At 37.6% G+C, this 18,616-nt stretch overlaps 2 protein-coding genes and 1 pseudogene across 2 annotated transcripts in view; all 3 read left to right on the plus strand.

The window, feature by feature from the left end:
* Positions 1 to 2: 2 nt before the first annotated feature.
* LOC139936041 (uncharacterized) lies at positions 3 to 9,532 on the plus strand. The gene is made up of 3 exons (XM_071930751.1): positions 3 to 137; positions 2,368 to 2,874; positions 4,005 to 9,532. The coding sequence occupies exons 2-3, from the start codon at positions 2,389 to 2,391 to the stop codon at positions 5,499 to 5,501; spliced, it is 1,983 nt and encodes a 660-aa protein (XP_071786852.1). The 5' UTR covers positions 3 to 137; positions 2,368 to 2,388; the 3' UTR covers positions 5,502 to 9,532.
* A 1,170-nt stretch (positions 9,533 to 10,702) lies between these two features.
* Positions 10,703 to 11,879, plus strand: LOC139936373 (uncharacterized; annotated as a pseudogene).
* A 3,266-nt stretch (positions 11,880 to 15,145) lies between these two features.
* LOC139936372 (uncharacterized) overlaps positions 15,146 to 18,616 on the plus strand; it is a 37,373-nt gene continuing 33,902 nt past the window's right edge. The window contains 2 exon segments of the mRNA XM_071931182.1: positions 15,146 to 15,514; positions 17,103 to 17,441. Coding sequence (XP_071787283.1) covers positions 15,466 to 15,514; positions 17,103 to 17,441 — 388 coding nt within the window. The 5' untranslated portion in view covers positions 15,146 to 15,465.

The following is an 18,616-nucleotide window of genomic DNA, read 5'->3' on the forward strand; positions in this document are numbered from 1 at the left end:
GTACCACACTGACGGTATTCTTCGAGTATATCTTCGAGTTTGGGTGAAATTTTCACTTCGTTCTCCCGGTTATGAGGCCAAACAAAATCATATTTTGAAGGCGTCACACAGTTTGGTCTTGGACGTACAAACCGGAGGTAACACTAAACGTATTCTTAGTCTTAGTTTACGTTGTAAATACCTTTTCTATTTCAATTTCTTACTTTATATTCAAAATTAAAAGTCCCCTTTCTTTTTGGTTTGCAGTTTCTTGCATGTACTGTACAGCAGGATATCTAAAATTCGTTAAAAGGGTTGAAACAGTGGGCGTGACTGGGTGGGGGGTAACCTTGAAGTTGTTGGGAGACTTCATATTAAGGCCATTATGATTATACACTTTCGGTACAGGAAAAAAAAAAAGTTCACAGATTTACAAATAACTTACAGGGTTTACAGAAGGTGATGGTGAAAGACTTCTCTTGAAATATTTTTCCATGAAAGTTTTTGCCTTTACTTTTTGAGAAAACATTAAAACGATATCAATTTTCGATATCGAGAATTACAGATTTATTTTAAACACATGTCATGACACGGCAAAATGTGCAAAAACAAAGGTGGGTTTTTCCCGTTATTTTCTCCTGACTCTGATGACCAATTGAGCCTAAATTTTCACAGGTTTGTTATTTTATATATTATATAACTATAAGTTGTGATACACGAAGTGTGGGACTTGGACTATACTGTTAACCGAAAGTGTACTGTTAACCGAAAGCTTTAATGGGAATAAGCTTGAGCGATATCGATTTATTTTATTCACGATATATCGCCGTCAATATATCGCGATATTCGATATAATCGCGATTAATGAAATTTGACATCATCAGTCTTAAAACTCCAGGTGAAAGTTGTAGAAGAGACAGTCCTAGCATAAGAGAGGTGTTCTAATGACCTATTCTTCTGGTTTTACTCCAAACCTATGGGGTGCAAGATGTCTCAGCTAGCAAATACATCGCGATATTTAATCGATGTATCGATTATCGCGATATATCGCGATATATCGATATTTCGATTAAAACCAAATCCATCCGATATCGAAATCGTGTCCAAATTAATATCGCGATATTCGATAATATCGTGATGTCGCCCAAGCTTAACGGCCAGTTTTTCATTCGATATGAAATAATGTAGTAGGCCTATATACATGTAGTATACCAATGTCAATATGAGATAGCCCTTTTTTACTTTTTGTCAAAATGAGAGAAAAAATGGTGGCGCCATAGCAATCAATAGGGGGGCCTACAGAAATTTATCCTAAAAAATGTGTGACTTCTGCATGATGCGACATCAGGTTTATCGCGAATTGCAAAATATCAAGAGAGGGCGCTGTTAAACCCACACAAAAGATATAGCATCACAACATACATGGGGGTCGTTGAACATGTCATTTTGACCCCTCTGCCTACCCACAATGCATTGCGGTTCCACCCACATCGTGATAAACCTAAACAGCATAACCTGACATGCCTTTGCAATTTGTTCTAGTTTTATTGCGCTTTACCACTGGCATATTCACATAAATGGTTTTATTTGTTTGATTTCGGTTTTAAAGCAAGAAAAAATGTAAACAGTTGCACGGTCCGCAGAGAAAGTACAGTAGTTTAGTAGTATCAATCAGGCCTGCGGTGTAGTGTATTGCATTCATTGCAAAGCATGCAGTTGTATCAGTACACTACAGTCGCTTCCAAGTTACAAATTACAAACTTGTCAAATCGCTAAGCCTACATCCTAAGCAATGAGAAATGAGATACTTTTGAGATTGTAGGTCGCAGCAGACTTACCAGCGGCCGATTTCACGAAACACTTCGATTAATCCTAACTTGAGTTAGGACGAGTAACCCGTCCTAACTTAGGATGGGTTCAATGCGTCCTACGTATTTGGATACGGAACTGAGCCCGTCCTAAGTCCTAAGATTAATCCTAAGTTAGGAAGAGTTTGGTGAAATCTACGACTGGTTAATCTATTGCTGTGTTCTATAGGTAGAATGGAAGAAGTGTGCATGCACTTAGCTTTATGTAAATAATTTAAAAACTACTGGGCCCAAGCTCAGTCATGAAGCTGCTTGTGCTGAAACACAAAATGAAGCTAAGCACAACAAATGTTATGCTTACCAGAATAAAGTTACCAGCCAAAATTCCATCTTTGACATTACCATACTTGATTGGTATCCTGCTTATTTTTTGTTTCACAGAAATTTCTTTTATATTAGCATTTGCTACTAAGCAGCTCTATGAAATTAGGCACTGGTTCTGCCGTCTAACATCTCAAAATCTCCAACTAATTGTAGGAGATTTGAACTAAACTTGTGTTTAAATTCTTCTTGTTTGAAGGTAGCTGTTTGATGAAGCTGAATGGATTGCTTTGCCGGTTGTAAAATGGAAACCGAAGTTGCCGCCAGCTCCATAGCAATTGACATTCTCCAAGCTGAGGTTGATCTTCATCTTGGACCACAAGAAAACATCATCGAGACAGTCGTTGAGACATTGGAAGACAACCTCATTGAGACAACTGAAACCTTAGAGGATGCTGAGGCGGCGCCTGATGATGAAGTCAGAGACGAGGGTGAGACGTCAATAACCCAGGAGCTCTCTGATGGGTTTAAGATCATCCAGTCCCAGAGAAACAGAAGGAAGTTGATGGATGGGGAGGGCTTCACATACACCCTAAAGAAGGAGAGCGAAAATAAGGTTTTCTGGAGGTGCTCTGTACGTAATAAGAATATGTGCTGCCGAGCAACAGTCATCCAGAACGGTGATTCATTCAAAAAGGGTAATCATGCTCACCTTCATGGTCTGGAGGTAGCCAAAAGATCCAGCGGAAAGAAAATTTCTTTTGGGGTAAGTGTACTTTTTCTTTTAACTTCAATACACAGGGATGTGACTCCCGTAGTTTTAAAACGGGATTCTGTTTTTTGTTTTCCTCAAAAAAAGAAATTCCTTTGAAAGATAAAATTCTAAAAGAAATGGAGATACATGTATTAAAGGCAGTGGACACTATTGGTAAATACTCAAAATAATTATGATCATAATTATTAATTATTATTCATAAAACCTTACTTGGTAGCGAGTAATGGGGAGAGGTTGATAGTATAAAACTATGTGAGAAACAGCTCCCTCTGAAGTGGAGTAGTTTTCGTGAAAGAAGTAATTTTCCACGAATTTGATTTCGAGACCTCAGATTTAGAATTTTAGGTCTCGAAATCAAGCATCTGAAAGCACACAACTTCATGTGACAAGAGTATTTTTTCTTTCATTATTGTCTCGCGACTTCAACGACCAATCAAGCTCAAATGTTCACAGGTTTGTTATTTTATGCACATGTTGAGATACACCAAGTGAGAAGACTGGTCTTTGACAATTACCAATAGTGTCCAGGGTCTTTAACCGTTTAATAATGCCCAGGACTGTAGAGTGAGGCTTTTAAAACTAATGATACATGTTAATAATTGGGCTTCATCCTTTCAAAATTTCTAGCTCGCTTTGCGCTCAGAGTTTTTTTTTCCCCGCAATGTCAGCCTATCAAATCCCTGAATACATCAGAATGCGTCAGAGGTTTTATTAAAGAGGGGCTTTAATAGTCAAAAAATATTTTTGTGATTAAGATTTTAGATTTCCCATTAGAAAATTGGGGAAATTATAATTTTCTAGTTAGAGACATAACCTCACATTAAAATGGTGTAAAATGGTGTAAAATGCAACTTCGTCTGCTGTCATGTGCAATTTTTTTTATTTTACCAAAAACGTTTGATCAGATAACACATCACATAAATTAAATATATGGTCTGTACATTTAATGTACTGGGTAAATGTCAGTTCAAATTGATACAGAACAACTTTAAATTTGAGGTTATGACTGGCGTAGAAATTCATATTTTGAATGTACAGACACATGTGTTTTTGATGTTTGCTGTAAATAAAAGAAAATTAAACAAAATAATAAAATCTTTTTTCTTCTTTTTGTAATTCAGAAATTGGGATTAACCAAGGTAAAACGAGAGTCCACCAAGAATATTTTGACGTTCCAACCTCAAGCCACTGATGGCCAAGCGCTATATGATGGACAGACTGATGAGACAGAACAAGGAGGAGGTTACACCATTATACGGAGTTCATCCCAGAGACTTCATCCCAAATTGATTGACGATGCCGGCTACACTTACACCATGAAGTCAAAAGGCAGTGAAAAAACACAGTGGAGATGTTCTGTACGGAACAAGACCACATACTGCCGGGCGACAGTCATACAGCAAGGTAAAAACTTCAAGAAGGGGGCATTTGTACATATTCACCCGGGCAATCCAGGACGTCACATGGTAGAGAAGATTATTGCTCAAGTTAAGACCAATGCCAAGCTGAAACCATTTCAGCCGGCAAGCAATATCGTAAATGAAGTACTCACTGCAAATGTTGGCAACCGGACACTCCCTGGCATGCCGCATCCTACTAATCTTGCTCGTGCTGCCAATCGCATGAGGCAAAGAGTTAAAGGAAAAGGTCTTGACTTCCAAGATGGCTTAGTCCCAGAGGACTTTGTGAAGAGAGTTGTCAACCGCGGGAAGAAATGCCATTTTCTACTGGCCACCAATAACCAGTTACAAATTCTCTCCCACATGACACAGTGGTACATAGATGTAAACACAAAGATTGTGAACTCACCTTTTAAGTTGCTGTTGTCCGTGCATGGCTTCGTGAAGAAAAATCACCAAGCCAAAGTTGTGCCATTGTTCTTTGCGCTTATGTCTGGCAAAAAGCGAAAGGACTTCACAACTGTGTTTAATGCGTTGAAAGAGTTAATTCCAGATGGTATCCGTGTGACAGAGTGCATGCTTGACTATGATACCAACTTGTGGAGGGGCCTTAATGACGCCATCCCAAATCTAGAATGTGTTGGTAGCGCCTACCATTGGATCCAGACTATTTGGGGTAACATTAAAGCCTTTGGGCTTCATCTGAGTTACCTAGAAGATCCCAAGGTGTTTAAGCTGATGAGGAAACTCATGGCTCTACCATTCATCCCAGCTGAACTCGTACCAGAGATGCTCACAAAGCTACAGCAGAAGGCCACCACAGGGTTAGTGCATCAACTCCTGAACTACGTTGAGGCAACGTGGGTTGAAGGTGATAAGTGCCTGTGGTCACCATCATCATGGAGTGTGTACATGCAGCCGTATCGAACATGCAACGACCTTCACAACTGGCATGACCGTCTGAGCAAAATAGGCAAGAAAGGACGACTTCCGCTGAGTGCCTTGGTGCTACAGTTGTACGGTGAAGCTAAGGTAGCATTGCAGGTTATGATCATATACGATGGGGTCCAGAAGAGGCCTCAGGAGGAATCTAACAAGGCTGTACAGAATAAAACCTCAAGATATTGGGACGATTATCAGCAACAAAGGAAGTCTTTAAAACATCTCCTGAAAGCTTGTGCTGCCACTGTGGTGGACGAAGGTTATGTTGAAAACTAAACCATACCTTGTTGTTATTTACCATCTATCTATCAGAAGAAATGATATCAAACATTATAGGATACTTTCTCTTGTTTCAGATAAACAGTGTACAGTTTTCATGGAATGAAACGGTGTCAAGTTCTACAATAGACCTTAATATCCCAAATACTTGGTACGCTAGCATTGGGCGTGGAATGAGGTGCATGCTGGTCCAGCTAGCAGTCAAGTTTGATCGCTAGCTAGACTAGCATGCACCTCATTCAAATGTTATCGCTTGCGAAAAGGTCTATGTTTATCAGAACGATCATACTTTTTAAGCCATTGGACACTTTCGGAACAGAAACAAATTTAAAAGTTCACAGATTTACAAATAACTTACAGGGTTTACAGAAGGTAATAGTGAAAGACTTCTCTTGAAATATTTTTCCATGAAATGCTTTACTTATCGAGAAAACGTTTAAACAATATCAATTTTCGATATCGAGAATTACGGATTTGTTATTTTCACATTTTATATGTTTCTTATTTTATATATAAGTTGTGATACTCAAAGTGTGGGCCATGGACAATACTGTTTACCGAAAGTGTCCAATGGCGTTGAAGGAACACGTTGCCTTGGATCGGTCGAGTTGGTCTTTGAAAAGCGTTTGTAACCGTTTGTTATAAAATGCATATGGTTGGAAAGATGTTTTAAAGATAGAATACAATGATCCACACAAACATGTCTCGGAATTGTACGGTTTTCCTTTTACCTCCTCGACGAACACAGTCGGCCATTTATGGGAGTAAAATTTTTAAATGGCCGACTGTCTTAGTTCACAAAGTAAAATGAAAACAACGCAATTCCGAGGCAAATTTGTGTGGATCATTGTATTCTACTTTTAAAACATCTTTCCAACCATTATGCATTTTATAACAAACGGTTATAAACGCTTTTTATAGACCAACTCGTCCGATCCAAGGCAACGTGTTCATTTAAAGGGTCTCGGTACTTTTTGCAGGACACAAAACCAATGTCTACAGATTTAAAAATATTACTCCCCGAGGTCCTGTAGTTTTGAGAAATTAAGTCGCCAAAATAGTTTTCCTCTCAGGAGTTGAACATTAAGTTTGCATGTTCAACATATTTTTGTGACATTGTTTACTCATTTCTCAATAAACTACAGCACCCCAGCAAGTAATATTTTAAGGGAAGCCTTCTAACATCATTATCTTCAAACAGTGTAAGTTTAATGTAACTCTGTGGACGTTGTGTTTTGTGTTACAAAAAGTACCCCAATCCTGAAAAACCTGTTAGGACAATACAGCACAAATTTTCCCAGAAGTAAGGAAACTAAAGTTGAATTTAAATTGTAGTGTTTATGTGCCAGTGCATTTCATCATGTGAGAGGTTGTCTTTATATATTTGTCAAGTACCTTGCAAAGCAACCACAGTTTGTGATGCTTCATTCTTAAAAGATTGAGGACACCAGTGCGTTTTCTCAAAGGCACCTCTATGAAGAAATTGTATATACCAGTACATGTATTTTTGTTGGAATGTTTGCTGGGGCACCAAGGCAATGACCAGGGACATTGTTACCGCCTTGAAGCATCAGATCTGCCTTACAGTATCTCATTGGTAAACAATGATACTCCTTGGTGAAATAACTGAAATTGTTAAACTTAATTATTCTTTGACATGTACATAGACAAGTTTTGTTATTTTATTTTTGCTTGTTGATCTACGCCCAATTTCATTAACACTCAAAAGGTCTTCTAACTGCCGAATTAGGTTGTTACGCGCTGTTTGAAAAAAAAACCATCATTCTATTGCTGTAAGTGCAGATTTTTCGCAAAAAGCAGTTTTTTTATTTTTAAAATTTCGATCTGAGCCCAATTTCATTCACCGTCACAGCCCTTCTTACCGCAGAATTCTGTGGTAGGCACTGTCTGAAAAAAAAAACCATCATTGTATTGCTGTAAACGCAGATTTTCAGCAGTAAGCAGAGCGGTGAAGTTGGACCCTGTTTGCCTTCTGCTTCTGTTTGCCTTCTGATTATTAAAATTGCCTTGAAGATCAGGTCAAAACCCTGATATTGTAGATCACTTTTATTTTTTTAAGTTTTCCTATTTTTATTTCAAGGGTCAGGTACCATGTCTGGATGTATTTTGCTTAATATTTGTCACTCTCTCTGCACGTAAACATTATATGTAGACTAGACGAGATTTTGATCAGTGCCGATATGCCTGAAAAATAATTTCATTTTGTTGGCCATTTGTGTTATCATTGTTATCCAAGAACGTCAACTTACAAAGTGATAATATTGAACATATTGGTTGCGTACTCCTGCTTGTATCCCAAGCCAGAATTCATAGAGATATTTGATGGGAAGCAAAGTTGTCTTCTTTATACTAAATGATTTGTTTTTTAAGCACAAGTATAAATTATTTCATGGGTGAGTTAGGCCAACAGCTTTCACAGTGGCTTTTCATTGTTACATCATTCATGAAAATCCCATCAGTAAGCACCAAAAAGATTAAGTGCTTTTTTTCAGTGCTATTGGTTAGCAGAGCTTTTAAATGAAACCAAAACCAAAGCATAAAATTAGCTGTTAAGCAGCAACATGTTGTTGGTGCATACTGTATAGTCTTGTACATGTAACTGTTTCCAAATTGTATGTGCCCCAATTTTTTCAGAGAAGTTACTGTCCTATGCGGCACTATTTGTTAATTGCTTTAAACCCCTGAATGCCAACAAAGATGTTACTGTTTGATTTTAAATTGTATATACATGCCTGGAATTTCATCTTTGAGTTGGAAAGAGCATTGTAATTTTGCAAAGGGCTAGTTCCATTGGAAAATTTCCAAGCTAAACGTATGGTAAAAACTATTGAAGGGGCACCAAAGCCAAGACCAGGGCAACAGAGGCAATGGGTCAGATAAATAAAAACTAGCATTTGCTTTTACTAGTCTTTTACTTAAATCCTTATAAATAAAAGTAAGCCTTAATATTGCTAGTAATTGGTCGAACAAGTAAGTAAAACAATGCTTGAGGGACTCTTCTTATTGAGATGTAAATAAAACCGACATTTTACTATTACCTGATAGTTTCACAAGATACTGGGCCGTGTAAAGGCCAGCATTAACAAAATGTCGATAAGTTTAAGATCAGGCATGAGAATTTGCTCAAATCTCTATAAATAACCTTTTACTGGAAAAACACCATTTACTTGAACGGATAAATGGTCAGAGAAAAGCACAATAGCGGGGCATTCAGGAATATAACAATAGAGGCATGGACTCGCAGATCAATAGCGATTAACTGAAATGCAGGCGGGGCAGTTTCCACTTAGTCAAGTTTTTGATGGCGGCAGTGGCTATGATGAGGAAACAGCCAGCCTCTCCACGCCAGCGCTCCAGAGATTGGTTCTTTTAGAGCAATTAAAGTACACAACAAATTTATAAGTATTTATCGTTGGATCATTAGACCAAGGGAAAAATAACCCTTTAATACTGACCCGATACCGAGCCATATATGCAACACTGTTGTTCAAGTAAAATCTCAAGCTCCTCATGCAGTAGCTTGTAAAAATACAAGTAATTGCTACAGTATGTTAGTAAAATGTCGTGATTATTTATATGTCTATAAGTGAAAGGTAATCTAGCGAGCAAAATGTTCATGCCTGATCTTTTACTTTTCAGTCTTCTTGCTAATGCTGAACCTTTAACTTGATAAGTAATTGCTAGTTTTTATTTATCCGGCCAAATGTCTGTCTTTATCGTATAAAAGTATTAAAATGTTAAACTTTTTTTCTGAAAATATGATTGTTTCAAACCTGCTTGGAATATACATGTACAAGCATACTAAAGATGAGTAATTTATACAATTGTGATTCTTGTTATGAAGTATTTTTTTATTGCTATTAGTTTGTGATCAATAACTGTAAAGAGTTTACACCAATTAGCACCGCTCGGATTTGTAAAATACCTACATGCAGCACCTAGCACCTAGTTTTTGTACAGATGTACAGAAGAGATATGAGGAATTAAAAGCTTGGTTTAAAGGGAAACTTTGCAGCTGTTTTGTTGTCTATAGGCCTATTTATCAAAACATTTTCTAGGTTTAAAAAGTTGATTATAGCTGGATTTGAACCTGAAACTTCTGTATAATTTACATGTAGGTGCTCTACCAACTGAGCTTCATTATTGGTGGTCTCCCTATGTTTGTGGTTGCTAGTCGGAAGCCATTCAAGCTGTAATTGCCATGTAGACTGGGATCACGTCCAAGTTTAAGATACAACCTGGTTCAAGTCCCGCTTAATCAGTTTGCCATGTGGTTTATTATTTGCAGTTCAAATAGTACTGTTTTTGTATGTCGCCCCCAATCTTGAAGAAAGAATGCACTTAAGATTTGTGAGAAAAATCAAAGGAAAACCAAAGGAAGTTGGTTCAACAAGGAGATTCTGCCCCCCCCCCCTCCTCTAATACGGCGAACTGTGTACAAACTACTTCTGATAGCGCCCTCTTTTGAAACATCCTCTTTAGCCCCTGTTAGTTTTTTTTTTAATGGATGGGTGATAGAATCTTTGGCCGACCGATTTCCCTGGAACACCGGGCCCGCATTGGAGAAGGCTCGGCTCCTGCTTTCTGTTTGTTCAATGCTCGAAGAGAAGGTTGCATGCAGAAGGAACGTAGGTGCGAATTGGGTGAATCTGCCCTAAGACCATCAATAATCCGATTGGTCTATTGACAATCTCATTTCAACCGGAGTGTGTTTCGGTTACTGTTAACTGTTTCTAGGACCAATATTCAACAAATGGAAAGTTTTTTGTAAATAATTATTGTCGTCATCGAAAATCAAGACATATATGACTAATTTAGTGTTGGGCCTATACTGGCTATGTGTCTGAGAAAAACACCAATTGGAGGGAATCGTTTTGTGTGCAAAAACCTTTATAGGAAATCCCCCGCGTGTACACCCCATGGCTAAGTTTGGCTCTGCTTACCGCCCAATTATGCACGTACGATTCACCGCTTATTATACTAGATTCAAGTTCTTGGGATAGGCCTATACCTGGCTGCATTAGCTAAAATTATACGCATTGTGACCATTTTGAAAACGGTACATAATTCAAAAGCGCTCGAACGAGATTGATTGAGTGACCTTTCGCCCTAACCAGGAAGTGCGGCACCATAAAATGAGTATTTTATTCGATTACAAGCAGTATAGAGTTTGTCATTCATGCTGCACGAGTTCAGCACAACTATCTGAACTAATACCGTGCAATAAACAGAATTATAGTGATCTGCATAGAGGCAACTATGAAGTCACAAATTCTTAGCTACTGTGATTCACGTCTCATTGCTTTGCTTATTTTTCTTGAAGGTAAGCGTGACAGTATTTATAATTATAAGTTCATTTGTAAAACTCAATTACCTATTTTGTTCAACCGCAAATAGTTTTAAAAACTTTTACCCACAGGTGAGTTTTCCTTGTGGTTTATTACTTAATATTTTATTTACAATAACTACAATTTGAAGTTCATTACAATTAAATCCTATGTCAAAAAGGTCAAACAACAAGATCATAACCAGAAAAAGTGCACAATAATCGGAAGCAGATAATTAATGTACGACAATGACAATCGGTTGCATTCGTAAACAAAGCCTTACGTTTACCTGTGCTGTGTGTCCATACGGACCCACTTTCATGGTCAAACATATTAGGCTTTAAGGCGGAATTTTAAATAACGGTTCATTGATAAAAGCAGATATTATTACAAAAACAACAACAGGGGATCGAGCAATTTATTGTTGATTTTCTTATACGAAGTAATATTAGTAATTAAAATGAACATTATAATGTAGGGCAGCTTTTTCAAGCCCCTTTAAAAACAATTTGCCGTAAAACGATAATAAAAAAAAGGGGGGGGGGCAAACGAATAAGATTTTAAGCACGACGCAATTGCCCTTGATTTTTGCAGGAGTTACTGCACAGCCAGTTATTTCTGGAAATGCATGGGCAGATATTGGAATGGACACCGTCTTGACATGCTCGCCTGGAGATGGAATATTAGGACTACTAAGATGGAAAGATGGCAGCTTGAATAATGATGATATTTCAAACACGTCTACTGTAGTGAGAGTTGTGATATCAACTGGGAATCTCATTAACCGAGATGAGACGCATTATGGATTTGATCCAAATGATCCTTTGTATCCATTAACAATAAAACAAGTGACATTGGATGATGAGGCTAAGTACTGGTGTGAGGTGTACATTGCTGGTTTTAGTCATGACACAAAGGAAATGCGAATAAGAGGTAGGAGCTCAACTATCAGATATCATTTTGATGCACATTATGTTACCATAGAAATGAAACAACTATGGAATTGCTACAGGAGTGTTACCTATAAGTTTATGTTATCAGAAAAGTCTCTGTCTCTTTATTCAAAGTCTACTGCGGTTAAGCCACAGGCGTGAACCTGGCTGCAGGTGGATTGGCAAAACTCTCTATACTTGGAGAACTGCCTAAAGAATTAACAACATATTCATGTGGAACAGTATACCCTATTATTCGTCATGCATGCTGATTGTCTAAAGTGAGTACAACGCAATGTTCCACTCAGCATACTCCCCTCATTACAACGAATGCCATTTTCTTTTCAAAAGAGAAGTGACTGGACTTTTGTCCAAAATGATCAAGAGAGCATTTTGTCATCTTCACAAAAATAATGTAGCGTAAATGCATGTGACGAACATGTGACACCAAAAGATTTAACTTCTCTTATTTTGCTCCGTTTTTACAAGGATGGGTCATGGAGCAAGGTCATGCGGCTACTCCCGTACGATTGATTTTCTTTCACAAAGAGTGATGATTTATTCGACCTCAAACATAAAAAAAAAGAGTACATAACAAGGTACAATAAAGAAAATCAAATCGAAACAGGAAAAACAAAAGAAAAGATACCCTTCCTTAATATAATCATTGGATCTTCTTTAAAACCATTGGGAACTTCCGTATACAAACTTCTGCTTCAAGGATTAATATTCAACAAATGAACAGTTTTTGTAAATAATATTTGTCGTCATCGAACATCAAGACATAACTAACTTAATGCTGGGGAAAAATACCAATTGGAGGGAATCGTTTTGTGTGTGTGAATGTTTATAGGGAATTCCCGTGTGTACACATGGCAAAATTTGGTTCTGCTTACCGCCGAATTGTGCACGAACGATTCCCCGCTTACTCGATAGGCCTAATCTGGCTGATGAGCTAAAATCATACGCATTGTGCCCATTTTGAAAAAAAGTTCAAGGTACAACAAGATTGATTAGATGACCTTTAACCCTAACCAGGAAGTGCGGCACCATAACATTAGTGTTTTATTCGATTACAAGCAATAATATAGAGTTTGTCATTGCTGCACGAGTTCAGCACAACTATCTGAACTACAAAACCGTGCATGTAACAGACTTATAGTGATCTGCATAGTGGCGAAAATGAAGTCACAAATTCTTAGCTACTGTGATTCACGTCTCGTTGTTTTGCTTATGTTTCTTGAAGGTAAGCGTGTTACTTTTTACAATTATAAGTACATTTGTAAAATTCAATAACCGCAAATAGTTTCAAAAAGTTAACCAGTGAGTTTCCCTTGTTGATTATTACTTAATATCTTATTTACAATGACTACAATTTGAAATTCATTTAAATTAAATCAATGCGTCAAAAAGGTCCCACAAGATCAGAGCAAAAATGTACGATAATGACAATCGATTGCAATCGTAAACATTCGCCTTTAAATACATTTACGTGTGCTGTGTGTCCATACAGACCCACTTGCTGGTCAATCAACATGTTAGGCTTTAAGGCGGAATTTTGAATAACAGTTCATTGATGAAAGCAGATATTAATACAAAAACAACAACATCGAGCAATTTATTTTTGGATTTTCTCATGCCAAGTATTACTGGTTTTTAAAACGACAAATAATTTGTATGGGTAGCTTTTTCAAGCCCCATTAAAAACAATTTGCGGTAAAACGATAGTTTAAAAAGGGGGGGGGGGACAAACGAAAAAGATTTAAAGCATAAGGCAAGTGTCTTAGGCCCTTTTCGAAACCACGGCTGCGGCTTTGGACTCGGCTTCAGGCTCCATCCTGTCGTCTGAAGCCCTGGGCGCGTACGCAAAGCACGCGCAAATTGTCAAAACAACCGAGGGGCCAATCTAGCCTGAGCCGAATCCAAAACCAAAGGCGTGGTTTCGAAAAGGGTCTTAAAGAGCCGTTGATTTTTGCAGGAGTTACTGCACAGCCAGTTATTTCTGGAGATACATGGGCAGATATTGGCTTGAACACCACTTTGGCATGCTCACCTGGAGATGGAATATTACTACTGAGATGGAGCGATGGCAGCTTGAACAATAATGATTATTACAACACATCCACTATAGTGAGAGTGGTGATACCAACATGGGATCTCATCAACAGAGATGAGACGCATTATGGATTTGATCCAAATGATCCTTTATATCCATTAACAATAAAACAAGTGACATTGGATGATGAGGCTAAGTACTGGTGTGAGGTGTTCGTTGGTGGTGTTTACAGATATGACACAAAGGAAATGCGAATAAGAGGTAGGAGCTCAACTATCAGATTTGTGATGTGGATTGCTACAGGAGGGTTACCTATAAGTCAGAATGCAAAGTCTCTGTCTCTGTATTAAAAGTCAATTGCGGTTAAAGCCACAGGCGTGAACCTTGCTGATGGTGGACTGGCAAAACTCTCTAGACTTGGAGAATTGCCTATACTTTAAGAATTAATAGCAGATTCATGTGGTACAAAGGCCTACCTTATTATTCGTCATGCATGCTGATTGTCTGAAGTGAAGTAAAACGCAATTGTTCGACTAACCATACTCCCCTCATTACACCGAATGGCATTTTTCTTTCAAGGAGAAGTGACTGGACTTTTGCCCAAAATTATCAAGAGAGCATTTTGTCATCTTCACAAAAATAATGTGGTGTATAAATGCATGTGACGAACACGTGACAGTAAAGATTTAACTTCTCTTATTGTGATTGTTGGGGTTGAACAAAGAATTGACTAGAATTGGATTCGAACCAACGACCTCCGGATTAACGTGCCGGCTCTCTACCTTCTGAGCTATCTAGCCCTATGTTGGCGGTGTCCCTATTTTGTCCATGTCTTTGTTCGGGGGTGCCAGTCAGAAGCCATTCTCTTATTTTGCTCCGTTTTTATAAGGTTGGTCATGGAGCAAGGTCCCGTACGATTGAGTTTTTCTTAAAACAGTGATGATTTATTCGACCCCAACCATACAAAAACAAAAAGTACATAACAAGGCAAAACGAAGAAAATCAAATCGATCTGGAAAAAACAAAAACAAAGCAAAAAAAAGCATTCCGTAGTATAATCATTGAATCTTCTTTAAACCATTGAACTTCCGTATACAAAATTCTGCTTCTAATATTCAACAAATGAAAAGTTTCTGTAAATAATATTTGTCCTCATCGAACATCAAAACGTTAGTCATTAGTTGGGCAATTGCCCATACTGGCTATGTGTCTGAGGAAATTGGAGGGAATCGTTTTGTGTGTGTGAATGTTTATAGGGAATTCCCCCGCGTGTACACATGGCTAAGTTTGGTTCTGCTTACCGCCGAATAATTCACGTACGATTCCTCGCTTACTTGATTCAAGTTTGCGGGATCATAGGCCTATATCTGGCTGCATGAGCTAAAATCATACGCATTGTAACTATTTTGTAAACAAAAGTTCACGGTACATAATTCAAAAGCGCTCGAACGAGATTGATTGAGTGACCTTTCGCCCTAACCAGGAAGTGCGGCACCATAAAATAAGTATTTTATTAGATTACAAGCAGTATAGAGTTTGTCATTCATGCTGCACGAGTTCAGCACAACTATCTGAACTAATACCGTGCAATAAACAGACTTATAGTGATCTGCATAGTGGCGAAAATGAAGTCTCGTGATTCACGTCTCATTGTTTTGCTTCTTTTTATTGAAGGTAAGCGTGACATTATTTACAATTATAAAGGTAGGCCTACATTTGTAAAATTCAATTACTTTTTGTGTTGAACCGTAAATAGTTTTTAAAAAAATTACCCGGATGAGTTTCCCTTGTGGTTTATTACTTAATATTTTATTTACTATAACTACCATTTGAAATTCATTTCAATTAAATCCATGTGTCAATAAGGTCCCACAACAAGATCAGAACCAGAAAAGGTGTAATTGGAAGCAGATAATTAATGTACGACAATGACAATCGATTGCAATCGTAAACATTCGTAAACAAAGCCTTTAAATACGTTTACCTCTGCTATGTGTATGGACCAACTTTCAGGTCAATCAACATATTATGCGGAACTTTGTATAACGGGAAATTCTTTATTTTAAAACAGCAGATATTGTTACAAAAACAACAACATCGAGCATTATTTTAAATTGTCTTTATATACTATAGGTTTTCTCGGTCAAATTCGGCAAATGAGCAGCCAATTTCATTTTCAGGCGCTCGAATTACAGCTATTTTGCCTCTCCGGTTTTTACTGCGTTTCAAATTCAGAATTCGGTCATTCTATTTCGTTTTGAGGCATTCAAGTTCCTAGCACACTCATTCTTTTTCATGACACACAATCATCATTCAATTTAGCAAAGCTGGTTTGACTAGAGATTTTGCTGATTTAATCATTTTCAATTTCGTAAAGAGGCAATCAATTTCGCTCACCGAGGATTCAAATAAGTACGACTAAAGAAATACGAATAAACAGATAAACTGTATAAGGCAAACCGTTTCGTACTTTCACAGGTTCAAGATGGAATGCTCCCTTCAAAAAGGCGAAGTCGAATTGAACACTAAAATCAATCTTTCAAAAAATGAAAATTTATTTTTTTTATTTTATGTTTCCAGTAGACTTTACCTTGGGTCCCATAAGGGTTGTTTTCTTCTTTGTTTTTTCGGGAGACCTTCAATGGTTAACTGACCAAGACCTGACATTTGAATAGGTTTGAATGTTTTTTTTGTTTTTTTAAATGTTTTTAAATATTCACCAACCATCTGTGTTGGCGTGCCAGACATCTTTGGCAAATTATGTTCAAGAGTGCCAAAACATTAACCGAATGCCTTTAACATTCGTATAAGGAAACAACAAGTTAGCCAAGCGTTTTTAAGACTGCAAAACTATCAGAATTGACTGCCTCAAAATGAAATCGAATGACTAAACACACGCCTCAAAAACACTCCTGCGAATTTGAATGCAGCTTCGATGAATTGTTAAATTGAATGATTATTTTGTTAACTCGAATGACGTAAAAGTAGATTTGACTAGTCTTAAAATGAAATCGAATTACCTTTTTTTAGTAGCATTCGATTTCGTGCGAAATAGAATAGGCTGGTGGTTAAATAGGCTGCTCATTTTCCGAAATTGACCGAGAAAACCTAATGGTAATTAAAACGAAAATTAATTTGCAGTGCAGCTTTTTCAAGCCCCCTTAAAAACAATTTGCAGTAAAACGATACGTAAAAAGAAGAGGCAATGAATAAGTTTTAAAGCATAAAGCAAGTGTCTTACAAAGCCGTTGATATTTTGCAGGACTGACTGCGCAGCCAGTTATTACTGGAGAAGCATGGGCAGATATTGGAATGGACACCGTCTTGACATGCTCACCTGGAGATGGAATATTACTACTGAGATGGAGCGATGGCAGCTTGAACAATAATGATTATTACAACACGTCTACTATAGTGAGAGTTGTGATATCAACTGGGAATCTCATTAATAGAGATGAGACGCATTATGGATTTGATCCAAATGATCCTTTGTATCCATTAACAATAAAACAAGTGACATTGGATGATGAGGCTAAGTACTGGTGTAGGGTGTTCGTTGGTGGTGTTTACAGAGATGACACAAAGGAAATGCGAATAAGAGGTAGGAGCTCAACTATCAGGTATCATTTTGAATCACATTATGTTACCATAGAAATGAAACAACTATGAAATTGCTACAGGAGTGTTACCTATAAGTTTATACTATCAGAAAAGTTTCTGTCTCTTTATTCAAAGTCTACTGCGGTTAAGCCACAGGCGTGAACCTGGCTGCAGGTGGATTGGCAAAACTCTCTATACTTGGAGAACTGCCTAAAGAATTAACAACATATTCATGTGGAACAGTATACCCTATTATTCGTCATGCATGCCGATTGTCTAAAGTGAGTACAACGCAATGTTCCACTCAGCATACTCCCCTCATTACAACGAATGCCATTTTCTTTTCAAAAGAGAAGTGACTGGACTTTTGTCCAAAATGATCAAGAGAGCATTTTGTCATCTTCACAAAAATAATGTAGCGTAAATGCATGTGACGAACATGCGACACCAAAAGACTTAACTTCTCTTATTTTGCTCCGTTTTTATAAGGATGGGTCATGGAGCAAGGTCATGCGGCTACTCCCGTACGATTGATTTTCTTTCACAAAGAGTGATGATTTATTCGACCTCAAACATACAAAAAAAAGAGTACATAACAAGGTACAATAAAGAAAATCAAATCGAAATCAAATCCTTAATATAATCATTGAATTTTCTTTAAAACCATTGGGAACTTCCGTATACAAACTTCTGCTTCAAGGATTAATATTCAACAAATGAACAGTTTTTGTAAATAATATTTGTCGTCATCGAACATCAAGACATAACTAACTTAATGTTGGGCCTATACTGGCTATGTGTCTGAGGAAAAATACCAATTGGAGGGAATCGTTTTGTGTGTGTGAATGTTTATAGGGAATTCCCGTGTGTACACATGGCAAAATTTGGTTCTGCTTACCGCCGAATGCCCGAACGATTCCCCGCTTACTCGATAGGCCTAATCTGGCTGATGAGCTAAAATCATACGTATTGTGCCCATTTTGAAAAAAAGAGTTCAAGGTACAATTCAAAAGCGCTCGAACGAGATTGATTAGATGACCTTTAACCCTAACCAGGAAGTGCGGCACCAGAACATTAGTGTTTTATTCGATTACAAGCAATAATATAGAGTTTGTCATTGCTGCACGAGTTCAGCACAACTATCTGAACTACAAAACCGTGCAATTAACAGACTTT

The sequence above is a fragment of the Asterias amurensis genome, chromosome 4 (assembly GCF_032118995.1).
Source record: "Asterias amurensis chromosome 4, ASM3211899v1".
Classification (NCBI taxonomy): Eukaryota; Metazoa; Echinodermata; class Asteroidea; order Forcipulatida; family Asteriidae; genus Asterias; species Asterias amurensis.